General features: G+C 41.4%; 2 protein-coding genes across 3 annotated transcripts in view; one reads left to right on the top strand and one right to left on the bottom strand.

Moving 5' to 3' along the window:
- Positions 1 to 8,348, top strand: part of LOC118333548 (probable carboxypeptidase X1) — a 30,384-nt gene extending 22,036 nt beyond the window's left edge. The window contains exons 6-15 of one of the 2 annotated variants that reach the window (XM_035669249.1): positions 615 to 774; positions 1,048 to 1,139; positions 2,554 to 2,677; positions 5,165 to 5,361; positions 5,447 to 5,626; positions 5,997 to 6,194; positions 6,314 to 6,410; positions 6,602 to 6,741; positions 7,034 to 7,136; positions 7,560 to 8,348. In XM_035669249.1, coding sequence (XP_035525142.1) covers positions 615 to 774; positions 1,048 to 1,139; positions 2,554 to 2,677; positions 5,165 to 5,361; positions 5,447 to 5,626; positions 5,997 to 6,194; positions 6,314 to 6,410; positions 6,602 to 6,741; positions 7,034 to 7,136; positions 7,560 to 7,864 — 1,596 coding nt within the window. In that variant the 3' untranslated portion in view covers positions 7,865 to 8,348. The remainder of the gene's footprint in view (positions 1 to 614; positions 775 to 1,047; positions 1,140 to 2,553; positions 2,678 to 5,164; positions 5,362 to 5,446; positions 5,627 to 5,996; positions 6,195 to 6,313; positions 6,411 to 6,601; positions 6,742 to 7,033; positions 7,137 to 7,559) is intronic. The other variant, XM_035669248.1, reaches the window with a different exon arrangement.
- A 754-nt stretch (positions 8,349 to 9,102) lies between these two features.
- Positions 9,103 to 11,665, bottom strand: part of elp1 (elongator complex protein 1) — a 12,022-nt gene continuing 9,459 nt past the window's right edge. Inside the window, exons 25-33 of the mRNA XM_035669755.1 lie at positions 11,563 to 11,632; positions 11,324 to 11,386; positions 11,106 to 11,166; positions 10,815 to 10,928; positions 10,432 to 10,531; positions 10,178 to 10,305; positions 9,822 to 9,973; positions 9,426 to 9,504; positions 9,103 to 9,254 (exon numbers count right to left, since the gene is read on the bottom strand). Of these exons, the coding sequence (XP_035525648.1) occupies positions 9,187 to 9,254; positions 9,426 to 9,504; positions 9,822 to 9,973; positions 10,178 to 10,305; positions 10,432 to 10,531; positions 10,815 to 10,928; positions 11,106 to 11,166; positions 11,324 to 11,386; positions 11,563 to 11,632 (835 nt within the window). The 3' untranslated portion in view covers positions 9,103 to 9,186. The remainder of the gene's footprint in view (positions 9,255 to 9,425; positions 9,505 to 9,821; positions 9,974 to 10,177; positions 10,306 to 10,431; positions 10,532 to 10,814; positions 10,929 to 11,105; positions 11,167 to 11,323; positions 11,387 to 11,562; positions 11,633 to 11,665) is intronic.

Raw genomic sequence — 11,665 nt, 5'->3', positions numbered from 1 at the left:
AGTACATGAAAAACAAAAAAATAAACAAATATATATGACCTGTATGATTTGGTTAAATTCAGTTTTGGTTTTTCAGGAAGCCAGAATAGGTTTGGAAACATTGCAGCCTTGGTTAGGTTTGTTTAATCAAGTGGTCTCTAAGGCATGTGTGCCACAGCCACAGCTGACTATGAAGTGTCAGTCAGGCAAAGATTTTTTCCACAGGGTGTCAGGCTGGTTTAAATGTCTTCGAGAGACAAACGAGTAAAACATACATCTTTTCACAAGTCAGTTTATAGGGGGGGCATATAAGTGTTGAAAAGACACACAGTACATCTTAGAAAGAAATAATGTCAAAGCAAGAGAGAGTGGAAGATGGCCCAAATGGAAGCTAAAAATAATGATTTGCAATGGTATGAAAGTAAATAGTAAGTTTTTAGGCGTTCAGCAGCTAATGAGCTATGATAGTGTTGTTCAGTCTCAGGTCCACACAATTTTACTTTTTTACAGATCCACAGTGGAGACTCGGACCAGACATATTAGGCAGGCAGGAAAGGTTGGAATTGGCTTTTCATTCCCACAAAACTCTGCTTCTTGCTGCTTCCTTGTATTTCACATTTTCCCATGTCCTGCAGGTATTTGAAGGAAACCAGGATGCAGAGACTCCTGTCCTCGCTCTTTTCAACACGTCCACTGTGGCCCGTTACATCCGGATCAACCCACAGACCTGGTACCAGAACGGGACGGACGGTGACATCTGCCTGAGAGCCGAGGTGTTGGGCTGCACACTCCCAGGTGCAGGAACAATGTCTATAAGGATTTGCTTTTTTTTCCCCACAGTATTTTTATTTAAATGTATAACACCTTGAAATTCAGACTTTTACATTTATATAATGTATAGAACATAAGATTGCTGCATTTACTCAAAAGGGGGAAAAAAAACAAAAGAAAAAACCATAACACAAGAATGCTCTTCCTGTTTTAACAAATGGCAGTCTATTCATAATTTCTACTATAACTATGTTTAGAGATTTTTGTTTGGTAACACACACCTTTCCCATTTCACAGATCCAAATAATATCTACGCATGGCAGACACAGCCGGCAGAGTCCAGAGACAAACTGGACTTCAGACACCACAACTACAAGGAGATGAGGAAGGTAAGACAGAGTCAGACGCATAGTGTTGATTGTGATCATAGCATTTAATTTTTTTTAGATTTAACTGATGTTAACAAACCAGGTTTCTGCAGTGAGTGTAGGAATCTCCCACAGTGTGTGTGGTCTGGTCTCAGTCTAACCAACAAGAAAGCAAACTTTACGGGAGGTTTCACTCCTTCATGGCAGCGTCCCCACTGCGCTGTGTTTGGAGACGCCGTCCTGCATCTGGTGGTCAGAAAACAGCCCACAGAAACAAAAACAGATCCACATTCCACATTTTAATACATTCTGCATTTTAACACAACTTTGACAGGTCACACACATACAGTATGGAAGTGCAAGTTTATGGGGGTGACTGCACAAATATTTAACGGTGACTGGAGATAGTCTTTTATTGATGGACAAAATACAAATGCACAAATAAGAGTGTCTGAGTGACAGGACAATTCTAAGCCTCTTTGTTATTGTACATGTTTTCAAGCATTTTATGGCCTTCAAAGTTCATTTTGTATTTTAGACCCTGCTGGTATTTGATTCCATGCCTTCATGTTCTTCTGCAGTGTATCCTACTTTCCCCACACATTTTCACTGACAATGATCATAAATGAGAGTTGATATTTTGGAATGAAGTAAATGAATGAATGAATACATTTGCAAAAAATACACCGACATGGACAGTTCAATAAGTCAGGGAGTCCCAACTGCATGCAGAAATTTAAACCTTGTTTTAAGTTTGGAACATTTTCACACGATCAAAAGGCTGAATGTGGTAAAGTTTAAAATGCCAGGATATTATTAATAAATAGAGCCACAAGCAGCAATGACCTGGTCCAAGCAGACTGTGAGCATCTTATTTCATTGACAAGAGAAGGTGACTCATTAACTTCACCCCTGGGGAGACATGACTGTCCACATACCTTCTCACAGGTCAAGACAATGACATCACATTTGTAGAACTTTTTACAACCAAATCAGTGTTATGTTGTTTGTGTACATAGGGTTTAAGGTGATAAACAGAGACAGATAGAGGGGTCTTATCACAAGGACTGTGAGCAGCCTCAAACAGCAGATTGGAAGTACCTGTGCATTTTTTCCACCTTCAAAGCTGAATACTGCCCTTAGCAGGGTTCAAACTCACAACTAAGATCTTCTCCAAGATCTTAAACCACCACACTACTTCTTCTAAAAACAGATTTGGACCAAATTCAAAATGATGGAATATTTATTGGGTGAAAATGGGGATATAGGCAGAAGAAGAAAACTGTAGGCTTTGCAGCTTGGACCCTTAATAATGTGGTTTGATGATTAAATTAATTAATCAGTGATACATTTCACTCCCTTTTCAACACGCTGTAGTGCATTGAGCAATGGTCTCAATCTCACTCCTCTAAACACCATTGTTGTTGTTTCCCAGCTGATGAAGTTGGTGAATGAGGCGTGTCCTGACATCACTCGCATCTACAGCATCGGGAAGAGTTACACGGGCCTGAAGCTCTACGTCATGGAGATCTCTGACAATCCTGGAAAACACGAACTGGGTGAGACACAGTGGAGAAACACAGTGGAGAAACACAATGTGGAGAGTAAAATCTCATTCTAAGGTTCATCATAGTTTATCTCTGCATGTAGGAGATCCAATTGCTGAAGTTTCAATCATCATTTTCATCCACCAATAATAATAGGCAGTTTTTTTGGTTAATTTAATGAGTTTTAATTATATGTCAGTCAAGTTATGCATCATATCAGATTGCATATCAATAAGTCAATCATTTCAGGGTTTTTTTATGTGTTCTTCATAAGTTAAGGGTCAAAGGCTGTGAGTTAGGGAAGCTCAAAGTTATTTCTGGCTTATGAGCAGTTCAACCTCAAAGAAGTGCTTCTTTAACTTAACAGCAGGCTTCCACATGCTGTACTGCTGCCACACTGCTCCAATGAGGCTCCAATCATTAATCTAATGAGGGGCTGATGCTCTGCAATCACATAGTAATCAGATGGGACTCCTACAGTGGCTGCCACTGTATCCCAGCCCTCCAAAACTACACGGACAGTCCAGCACTGTGTGAAACATAAACCGATACAGACCAGAGTACCTCTGAGTTTACTCTGAGGTGTACAAATGTTTGCTTTGGCCTCCTCAGCTCTGCCCACATGGCAGCGGAGTGGAGAGGTTTTCCCGCCAAAAACACACGGCAGAGACAGCAGCAAGGAGGAGCAGAGGGAGAGAGGACGATCGTGCCCCTCCATTCAGTCTAAAGTTTTCTGTTTTCAGTCATCCATCCTCTCATGTGCAACAAAAACACTCTACCAAAGGTTATTTCAGCTTGTTTCCATGCAATTACGTGTTTCAGGCTAGACTTTTGTATCATTTTCTACCTGTAGAGAACTACATGATCCTTTAACTTGAATAAAAATACAAAAATCACCACCGCTTTGTTTGTCTAGTATCTCCTGATGTCAGGGTAATTGGTAGCCTACACAAAGGAAAATATCAGTTTTTTCCTCCGCTCTGCTCAGTCTGTGACCTGGTTTTTTTTTTGTCCACCTCAAAGTCTTTTTTTCCAGCGACCAGTGTTGGTTTCCATGTGTTGGATCAACCTAATGTGACTAGTATTTTCTGCCATCTCAGTGGTTATAGCTGGCACACGCAAACTGGGTTCAAAGTAGTCAAAGATTCTCCTCTGCCCCTTCCCTGTTTCACAGTTATGTGTGAATGTTGTTTTCTTTGTGTGGGTTTTGTCTGACTAAAGCTTTTTACTTTTGATGCTGCTGTCTTGGCTGGGCCACTCTATTTTGTATCTCAATATGTCTACTTAGAGATTAGAAAGATATGTAAATGTAACAAAACCACAAGAAGCAGAGGAATATACTGCTGTTTGCTGCTTGAGACATGCTGCCCTCCCTTAAAAAATGCCTGACCATGTTAGGGTCACATTTTAGACTAAAACAATTTATTGATTTCTAATGCCACCCGTAGATATTTCTATTCTATGCTTTACTTATGTGCCACAATTATGGAATCTTTTTGAGTTGAATTATCGTTATTTGATTATATATATATTGATTTTGCAATTAAATCAGCATATACCACAGCTTATATACCACAACACACGCACTAGAGTCCACGTGTGTCAAGGAGTTAAAGTTGGCTACTTACAGCAAAGTGTGAATAGCAGATTTGTGCCACATACACACTACAGCTTAAAGTTGAATCTAAAAGAATCTTTTCAAAGTTTAGCTGTTTTTCCTGGCCTAACCAAAACACTGATTCAGGATCTTCAGTAGCATTTCCAGCTTCAGTTATTGAAGTAAACTCCAAGTAAATCAAGAAAAATATCAAGAAAATTTTTATTTTTTTACCTAAATTGCAAAAAAAATAAAAAGTTATTCAGAGCCTGTAAACCTGGCTTGTAAGCTTCTCAACCATTGAAAAAGATGTTGTGCTTTGAGTATGAACACTGCACAGACCATGTCAGTTAAAACTGTATCATTGTATGTATGCACTTTCCGATTGTTATATGCAAGAGAGTAGGGACAAACCCAGATCAGCCAACTCTCTGAACCACCGTGTGTGAAACTAATCTCAGTGTGAGCTGGAACTCCTCCTCATAAACAGTTGTGAGGAGGATGTGTGAGATTTCAGAGCCGCCTGTCAGTACCCCAGACCAAACAGGAAACAGATCCAGGTCTTTTCAATGGGGTCAGTGAAAGAGCTTCATCTGTGCAGGAGGGATTTTGAAAGCACAGATCGTGTAGGAGTATCAAAGTTTGTGAGGACTCTTGATGCTCTCTGAATATATGTGCAAGTGGCTGATTTCTATTATGTAAAAGTAACAAATACAAACACTGCATGCACACATGATTAATATCTGGGAATGGAGCTCGCTGCTTCCTCAAAAACATATTTGACTTGCCTGTTGGGGTCTTGCTCTGTCTTAGTTTGGACTTTTAGATACATGTCAAATAGTGTAATGAATCAGTGCTTTTAACTCCATTTCTCCATGTCTGTGTTATGGCGCCCCCTGCAGGAGAACCAGAGTTCAGATACGTTGCAGGGATGCATGGGAACGAGGTGCTGGGCCGAGAGCTCCTGCTCAATCTGATGCAGTACATCTGCCAAGAGTACAAACGGGGAGACCAGCGCATCGTCCACCTGGTCAAAGAGACTCGCATCCACCTCCTGCCCTCCATGAACCCTGACGGATATGAGATGGCCTTTAAAAAGGTGCCTGGAAATGCATTCAGTCCAAGATTGTGCTGTGCTCTCCATGATGGCTGCTGACATGAGTCCCACTTCCTGTCCCCCACAGGGTTCAGAACTGTCAGGCTGGGCCCTGGGACGTTACAGCTATGAAGGTATCGACATGAACCACAACTTCGCTGACCTCAACTCAGTGATGTGGACCGCCATTGAGCTGGAGACAGACCGGTCCAAGCTCATCAACCACTACTTCCCCATCCCTGAGCAGTACACCTCTGAGGAAGCCTTCGTAAGTTTTCTGTAGACACACACTTTGGAAAGAAGTGTGTCATTTATTCAAAATCAGCATCTTCATCATCTCTGCAATATTTCTCTAACTCTTAAAATGCCTCCTTATCTCGTTTCTGTTCATACTTGATATTTAGGGTAACAGAAATAATTTGAAGGCAGTATGGCTTTAATCTTAACTTGTCACGTTTTTCATTAGTCATCACAACTACTACATTGTGTGACTGAAGCCAGTAGAACAGAGGCTATGTTTGTGGGTCTTCTGCTCTTTCCTGGTCTGCTGTGATGAAAATCAGATAAACATCTAAAACTTCCAAACTGTAACTGTAAAAATGTGTATAAACTGACGGAACTTTATTCACTACCTTTAGGTGGCGTCAGAGACGCGAGCTGTCATCAACTGGATGCAAGACATCCCATTTGTCCTTAGTGCCAACCTCCATGGTGGAGAGCTGGTGGTCACCTATCCATATGACATGACCCGGGACTGGGCACCGCGCGAGCACACGCCCACTTCTGACGAGAGCTTCTTCCGCTGGTTGGCCACAGCGTACGCCAGCACCAATCAGGTTAACCCTCCTCCTCCTCCTCTTCTTCCTCCTGTCACTTCTTGCCCTCACCTTTAACACAAACATTATCAGGAAGGTGACTGCACCACCTAACATGTCCCTGTATCTTATGTAACCAGGTGATGTCCAACCCAGACCGGCGGCCCTGCCACAACAAGGACTTCCTCAGATACAACAACATCATCAACGGGGCCGACTGGCACAACGTACCAGGAAGTAAGAATGTGTGTGTTTTTCAAAGTAAAGTTAATCTAATCCAGTGTGGCCTAAAGCTGAACTCCATAAAGTTCATAAATTAAAACACAATTATTATTTTCATGTGCAGTGGTGGAATGAATGTAACTAAGTACAGAACAGAAAACTAAACTAAAAGTATCAATTTAAAGTGTGTTTTTCTTTCTGTTTAGGTATGAATGATTTCAGCTACCTGCACACCAACTGTTTCGAGGTGACAGTGGAGTTGTCATGTGATAAATTTCCTCACGCCAGTGAGCTTCCCATCGAGTGGGAGAACAACAGAGAATCCCTGCTGATCTACATGGAGCAGGTCTGGCTGCTTTGGTTGAGTTCTGATGTTGATCATTTCTCTTTTTCCTTTCCTCCTAAATCTTTTTTTCCTCATTTTCCCTGCCCTACTTTAATATCCTTCTAATTATTTTTCTTCTTCCTATAATTTTAAAATATTCTTACTCAAGCAAAATCTTTTCCTCAGATAAAAGGAGGCAGAGGAGGTTCCACATCTGGTGGTGAAAGTTAGAATATCTCTGTTGCTTGTTACAGTGCATTGCACTTTTTTATCTACAGCATCAATAAAATGGTAATTTCCCTCTAATTTTAAGGTCCACCGAGGAATTAAGGGTGTGGTTCGTGACAAAGACACAGAGGCTGGCATTGCAGATGCCATCATTAAAGTTGATGACATTGATCATCATATTCGATCAGGTACAGTCTTACACCTCACATCAGATTAGGGCTGTGTATTGGCAAAAATCTGCCGATACCATACGTATCTTGATACATGGGTTACGATTCAGTATATTGTGATATACTGTAACCACAACAGTGGGATCTGCCTTTATATTTATCAGTCCCTGTAACATCATAGCCCTTGTGCTTCACACTTCTATATGAAACTTGTGGATATGTCACTCAAAATTTTAAGTTTGTCACTCTTTCTTGTATGTGTTGTAGTATAATAATAAGCTATATATATATAATAAGCTGAATAAAGTGCTTTAATAGTACAAAGGCTAGTGGATGTGAGGATGTACTTCCACCTTGCCATGTAATGTAAGTCTTCTATTTAAATAGTTTTCATCATATCTTAGTGTCACTTCTCACTGTTAACTTCCTCTCCTTTTTCAGTTGCTGATGGCGACTACTGGCGGCTGCTGAATCCGGGCGAGTACCGTGTGACAGCCAGCGCGGAGGGCTACTACCCCTCCTCCCGCACCTGCTATGTCATGTACGACCACTACCCCACAATCTGCGACTTCCGCCTCACCAAGATGCCCAAGCAGAGGCTAAAAGAGATCTTGGCGAAGGGGGGGAAACTGCCCAAGGACCTGCAGCTCCGGCTGCGACAGCTCCGCCTGCGTAAGCTCCGGGTCACCACCAAGGCCATGAACCAGCGGCGTGTTGCTGCTGCCAAACGGGCGAAGAGGGTGTGATTATGTTACATTATAAAAGGTCATACGAGAACAAAGCAGGACTTGGTTCAGAGACGTCTTCACTGGATTCATGTCCCTTTTCTTCTTTATGAAGGACAAAACAACGAGGCACCTTGCTCCTTGTTTTACACCTGCACACACACACACACACGCCTGGGAGCTGAACACTTTCACTGCTGTGGAGCAGCAGAGCCACTGAGGGAACAGCTCCTTTCTAAAGGCCATTTATGGTTTCTGTTAAAGTCACATTTAATGTCTTTTCCATGTTTCAGGCTGAAGGTCACAAGATCAATAAAGAAACTTTTGATCCACAAGAGGCCTCACCAGCCTGTTTACTGAAAACAATTTCTTTATTTATATATGGAAAAAATATGTGCACAACGCTGTGGTGGCTTGCCAGATTGTAAGTGAAGCGAGGACTATGAGGGCTGACTTTCAGTTTTCAGGGTGTTCACATCCAGTGCAGGAACTGTTTCTGCAGCACAGCAAGAAAATGACAAGGGCAGCACTTTACACTCACTGTCACTGTTCCTATTTAAATCCACTGTGCAGGAACAAAGAGCCAAAGCAACAAAAAATATCTCAGTCATTTTCTGTCCATGCAGTACTGAATGTTGGACATGTAGCAAGTTACACATTATGTATAAATAAAAGAAAATACTGTTCTGTTTAAAGTTTTATAGTTATTAAAAACATAAAGACATTGCTTCCTGAACTAAAATAGATTCCAGCAAAGGGAATAGTACTGAATACGGATATCTCTGAACACGAGCAATAACACAAGAAGCTAATCCAAAAAGTACCAATAAAAACAGTATGCGAGGTTAGTATGTACTTGTTTTATAAAAGTAGTTTGTTTTAAAGCCACAACCCCAACCTCCTGCAGTTAGAAGTATTTTAAAGTATCTCCATATAAAGTCAATAAGAAATATTATGCTTATTTAAAAATATAATGAATATAATGAATTTGTTTGCATCAGTAAACTGAATCTAAAATATTAACACTAGTGTATCTGTTTATGGGATGAAAGCTGTCTGGACTTCCTGTTCTTTGATGGGTGTTAACCTGTTAAAAGCTGGTGCGTGAGGTTGTAGGAAGAGGCTGTGACTCTTAGGAGGGCTACCAAAGCCTGTTCACATAAATCATTTAAAACATCTCCTGACACTGAACTCTTCTAGAAATACCTGGATGTAATATCAAGAAGTTAAGCATCTGTACGCCACAGAGAATGATCAGATTTGAGGAGACATTAATTGAATCTTTATTTGTTACATAATTACCATTTTTACTTTACAGTTAAAAAACTAAAAACTAAACTAGTTCACGTTAGAACAGTGAGCTTCCACTTGACCCCGTTTCTCATCTTGGGTGGCGCCAGGACCTCGGCAGCTACAAAGAAAGAAATAATGAGAAAAGAGGAAATTATGTCACCTGATCTGCAGTGCCTGAAAATGACTTCCCATGATTCCTACTGTCTCTGTCTCTCACCAGCTCATTTCTGAGTTGATGCTGTTATAATGGGATGACAAGCAATCATTAAAGACTAGACATTCTGCTGACCTTGCTGTGAGGCTGCAGGTCTCTGCTGCTGCTGGAAGGAAGCCATGATGCTGTTTGCAGTCGAGTTTGGCCCCGTGAGCTGAAAAGCAAAAAATGACAGCCCAGTTAAATTAAAAATACAGAACAGTAGAAAGAATATCCAAAAATCTAAAATGAAATGAACAAGACTGTATTCTCCTTTCTCACAGACAAATTCACAGAATGAATGTGGGCACAGGTTCCTCTTAGTTTGTGCACAATATTATTACTATTAGGGTTATAAAAAGGTTTAATCCTATATATGGGATCATGTCTTTTTTTAATTGTACTATTGAACCACTCACAGCAACAGACCTAAAACCAGATTAAAACAAGCGTATTAGTGTGAGTATGAAAATATGTCGATAATGTATTTACCGGAGCTTGACTGTTCTGCAGGCCTTCGGGCCACACCTCAGGAACCGCCGCCTCCATCGTCTGCAGAGCCTCCTCGTAGGCCAGCTGCAGCTTCTCCGCCTGTTTGTCAAACTGGAAGAGCACCAGGGCCTTCAGCAGGTTGTGCACTTCCTCTGCAGGGGGGGAGGAAGAAGGAGAACGAAATGGTTCAGTTTGGATTTTGTCTTGTGAATGCTCCTGCAGAATAAGACTACACTTCCCACCATCCTAAATCTTGCAACCTCGGTGGAAACTTTCAAACAGAGGCGTCTCAACATTATTAAAGTTATTCAAAATCTAAACCAACTGTAAGTGATGAAGAGTGTTTATGTCTGTACCCCTCATCTTGTCCACGGTGGTGATGATCTCGCCCAGAGCGTACATCAGCGCTCTGTCCTCCATCGGGCTTCCTTCCTTCAGACTCAGCTTCTTCCGCTCTGCTTTGCGGCGGTTCTTTGATGATCTCCTGCAGGCGGAGCCGAAACATTAAACCAGCAACCAAAATGAAGTTATTTATCACATGGGGCGCATTTCACACTGTGGAAATCCGGGAGAATCTGTTTTTAAGGTGGGTGCGTGCGTTTGGTCTTACGAGGAGATGCGGGAGTTACTGTGGGAGTATTTGGAGCCGGTCATCACACTGCTGGCTTCAGAGTACAGCTCGGCATCAGGGCAGTCTGGACAATCCTCATCTGATGGAGAGGACAGAGGGTTACTGTTTTAATTCTTTCACTCCTCCTCATTTTGCTTTTCTGAAAGTGAGAGCCATATTGTGGTGGTAATATGACCTTTTTCCTTAATTTCTTTAATTATTTCTTAGTGAAATTAACTTCCTCTTAGGCCTCCAGGAGGTGAACAATTAATACTATAATAGAAAAAGTAAGATTTTAAGAGTCAACATAACAGCCCAAACTATTCAAATCCACCATGTTGGCTCAGACACTGTCTGTTCTGTCCATTCTGACATATTCTCACCCAGCATGTCCAGTCTGGCCTTCTCTTTCTGCTCTCGAACCACAGCCAGGCGGGCCCTGTGCCGTGTGAACGTTGCTACTTGAGCCTCCAGGAAGGCGGTCTGGGTGCTGACAGCTGACACGAGACAACATGACAACATCAATAACTGAACAGCAACTCAACAACACATTATTACAAGGCAAACAGTTTTTGTTTAGTCTCTATTGAACCCCTTCTTTTACTTCTGGTCTGTTTGGGAATACACAGTGGAAGAACATCTGGGTAGTTAGCATGAGACTGAATTATCTTTACCCTCCAACAGCGCAGGTTTGAGGTTGGTTTCAGTGATGTCCTGTCTGTTGTGCATGTAAATCTGAAGCAGACAAAGGAAACATCAGCCTCAGTAAGTCACATGAGAGAAGTGCTTCAACTTGATGTTAAAGTTTTTCACATTTTACAAAAAAAATGAAAAATGAAAAAATCTACAATAAAAGAATAAATAACAGTAAAAAATATATATTTTTACTGACCAATCGAAGCGCCTCCTCCCAGACTGCACCAGTGATCAGAGCCAAGATGGCTTCCTCACAGTCCTATTGGAAACAGAAGAATGAAGAGCTTTCAGCCTCAGCAAACAGCGACAGACGTGGTCTCTTGCTGGTGAGTTTTTGAACATTTGAACAATAAAATCCAACTTCACTGAATCATTACACATTCATTTGTGTTGCTGTTTTTTTGTCCAGCAGCTTCTAACTGCAGAGGATCTTACTTTGGCGTACTGGTCCAACAGCAGAGCAGCTTCTGAGTACCGTCGCTGTTCGGTCAGCTTCTCTAGAAAGAAATTAAACATTTTAGGATTTACATGCAATGCC

This window comes from Morone saxatilis, unplaced genomic scaffold (assembly GCF_004916995.1).
Source record: "Morone saxatilis isolate NCDOM2014 unplaced genomic scaffold, NCSU_SB_2.0 Contig22, whole genome shotgun sequence".
NCBI lineage: Eukaryota > Metazoa > Chordata > Actinopteri > Moronidae > Morone > Morone saxatilis.
The sequence above is the reverse complement of the archived record's forward strand: the minus strand, read 5'-3'. Positions and strand labels throughout refer to the sequence as shown.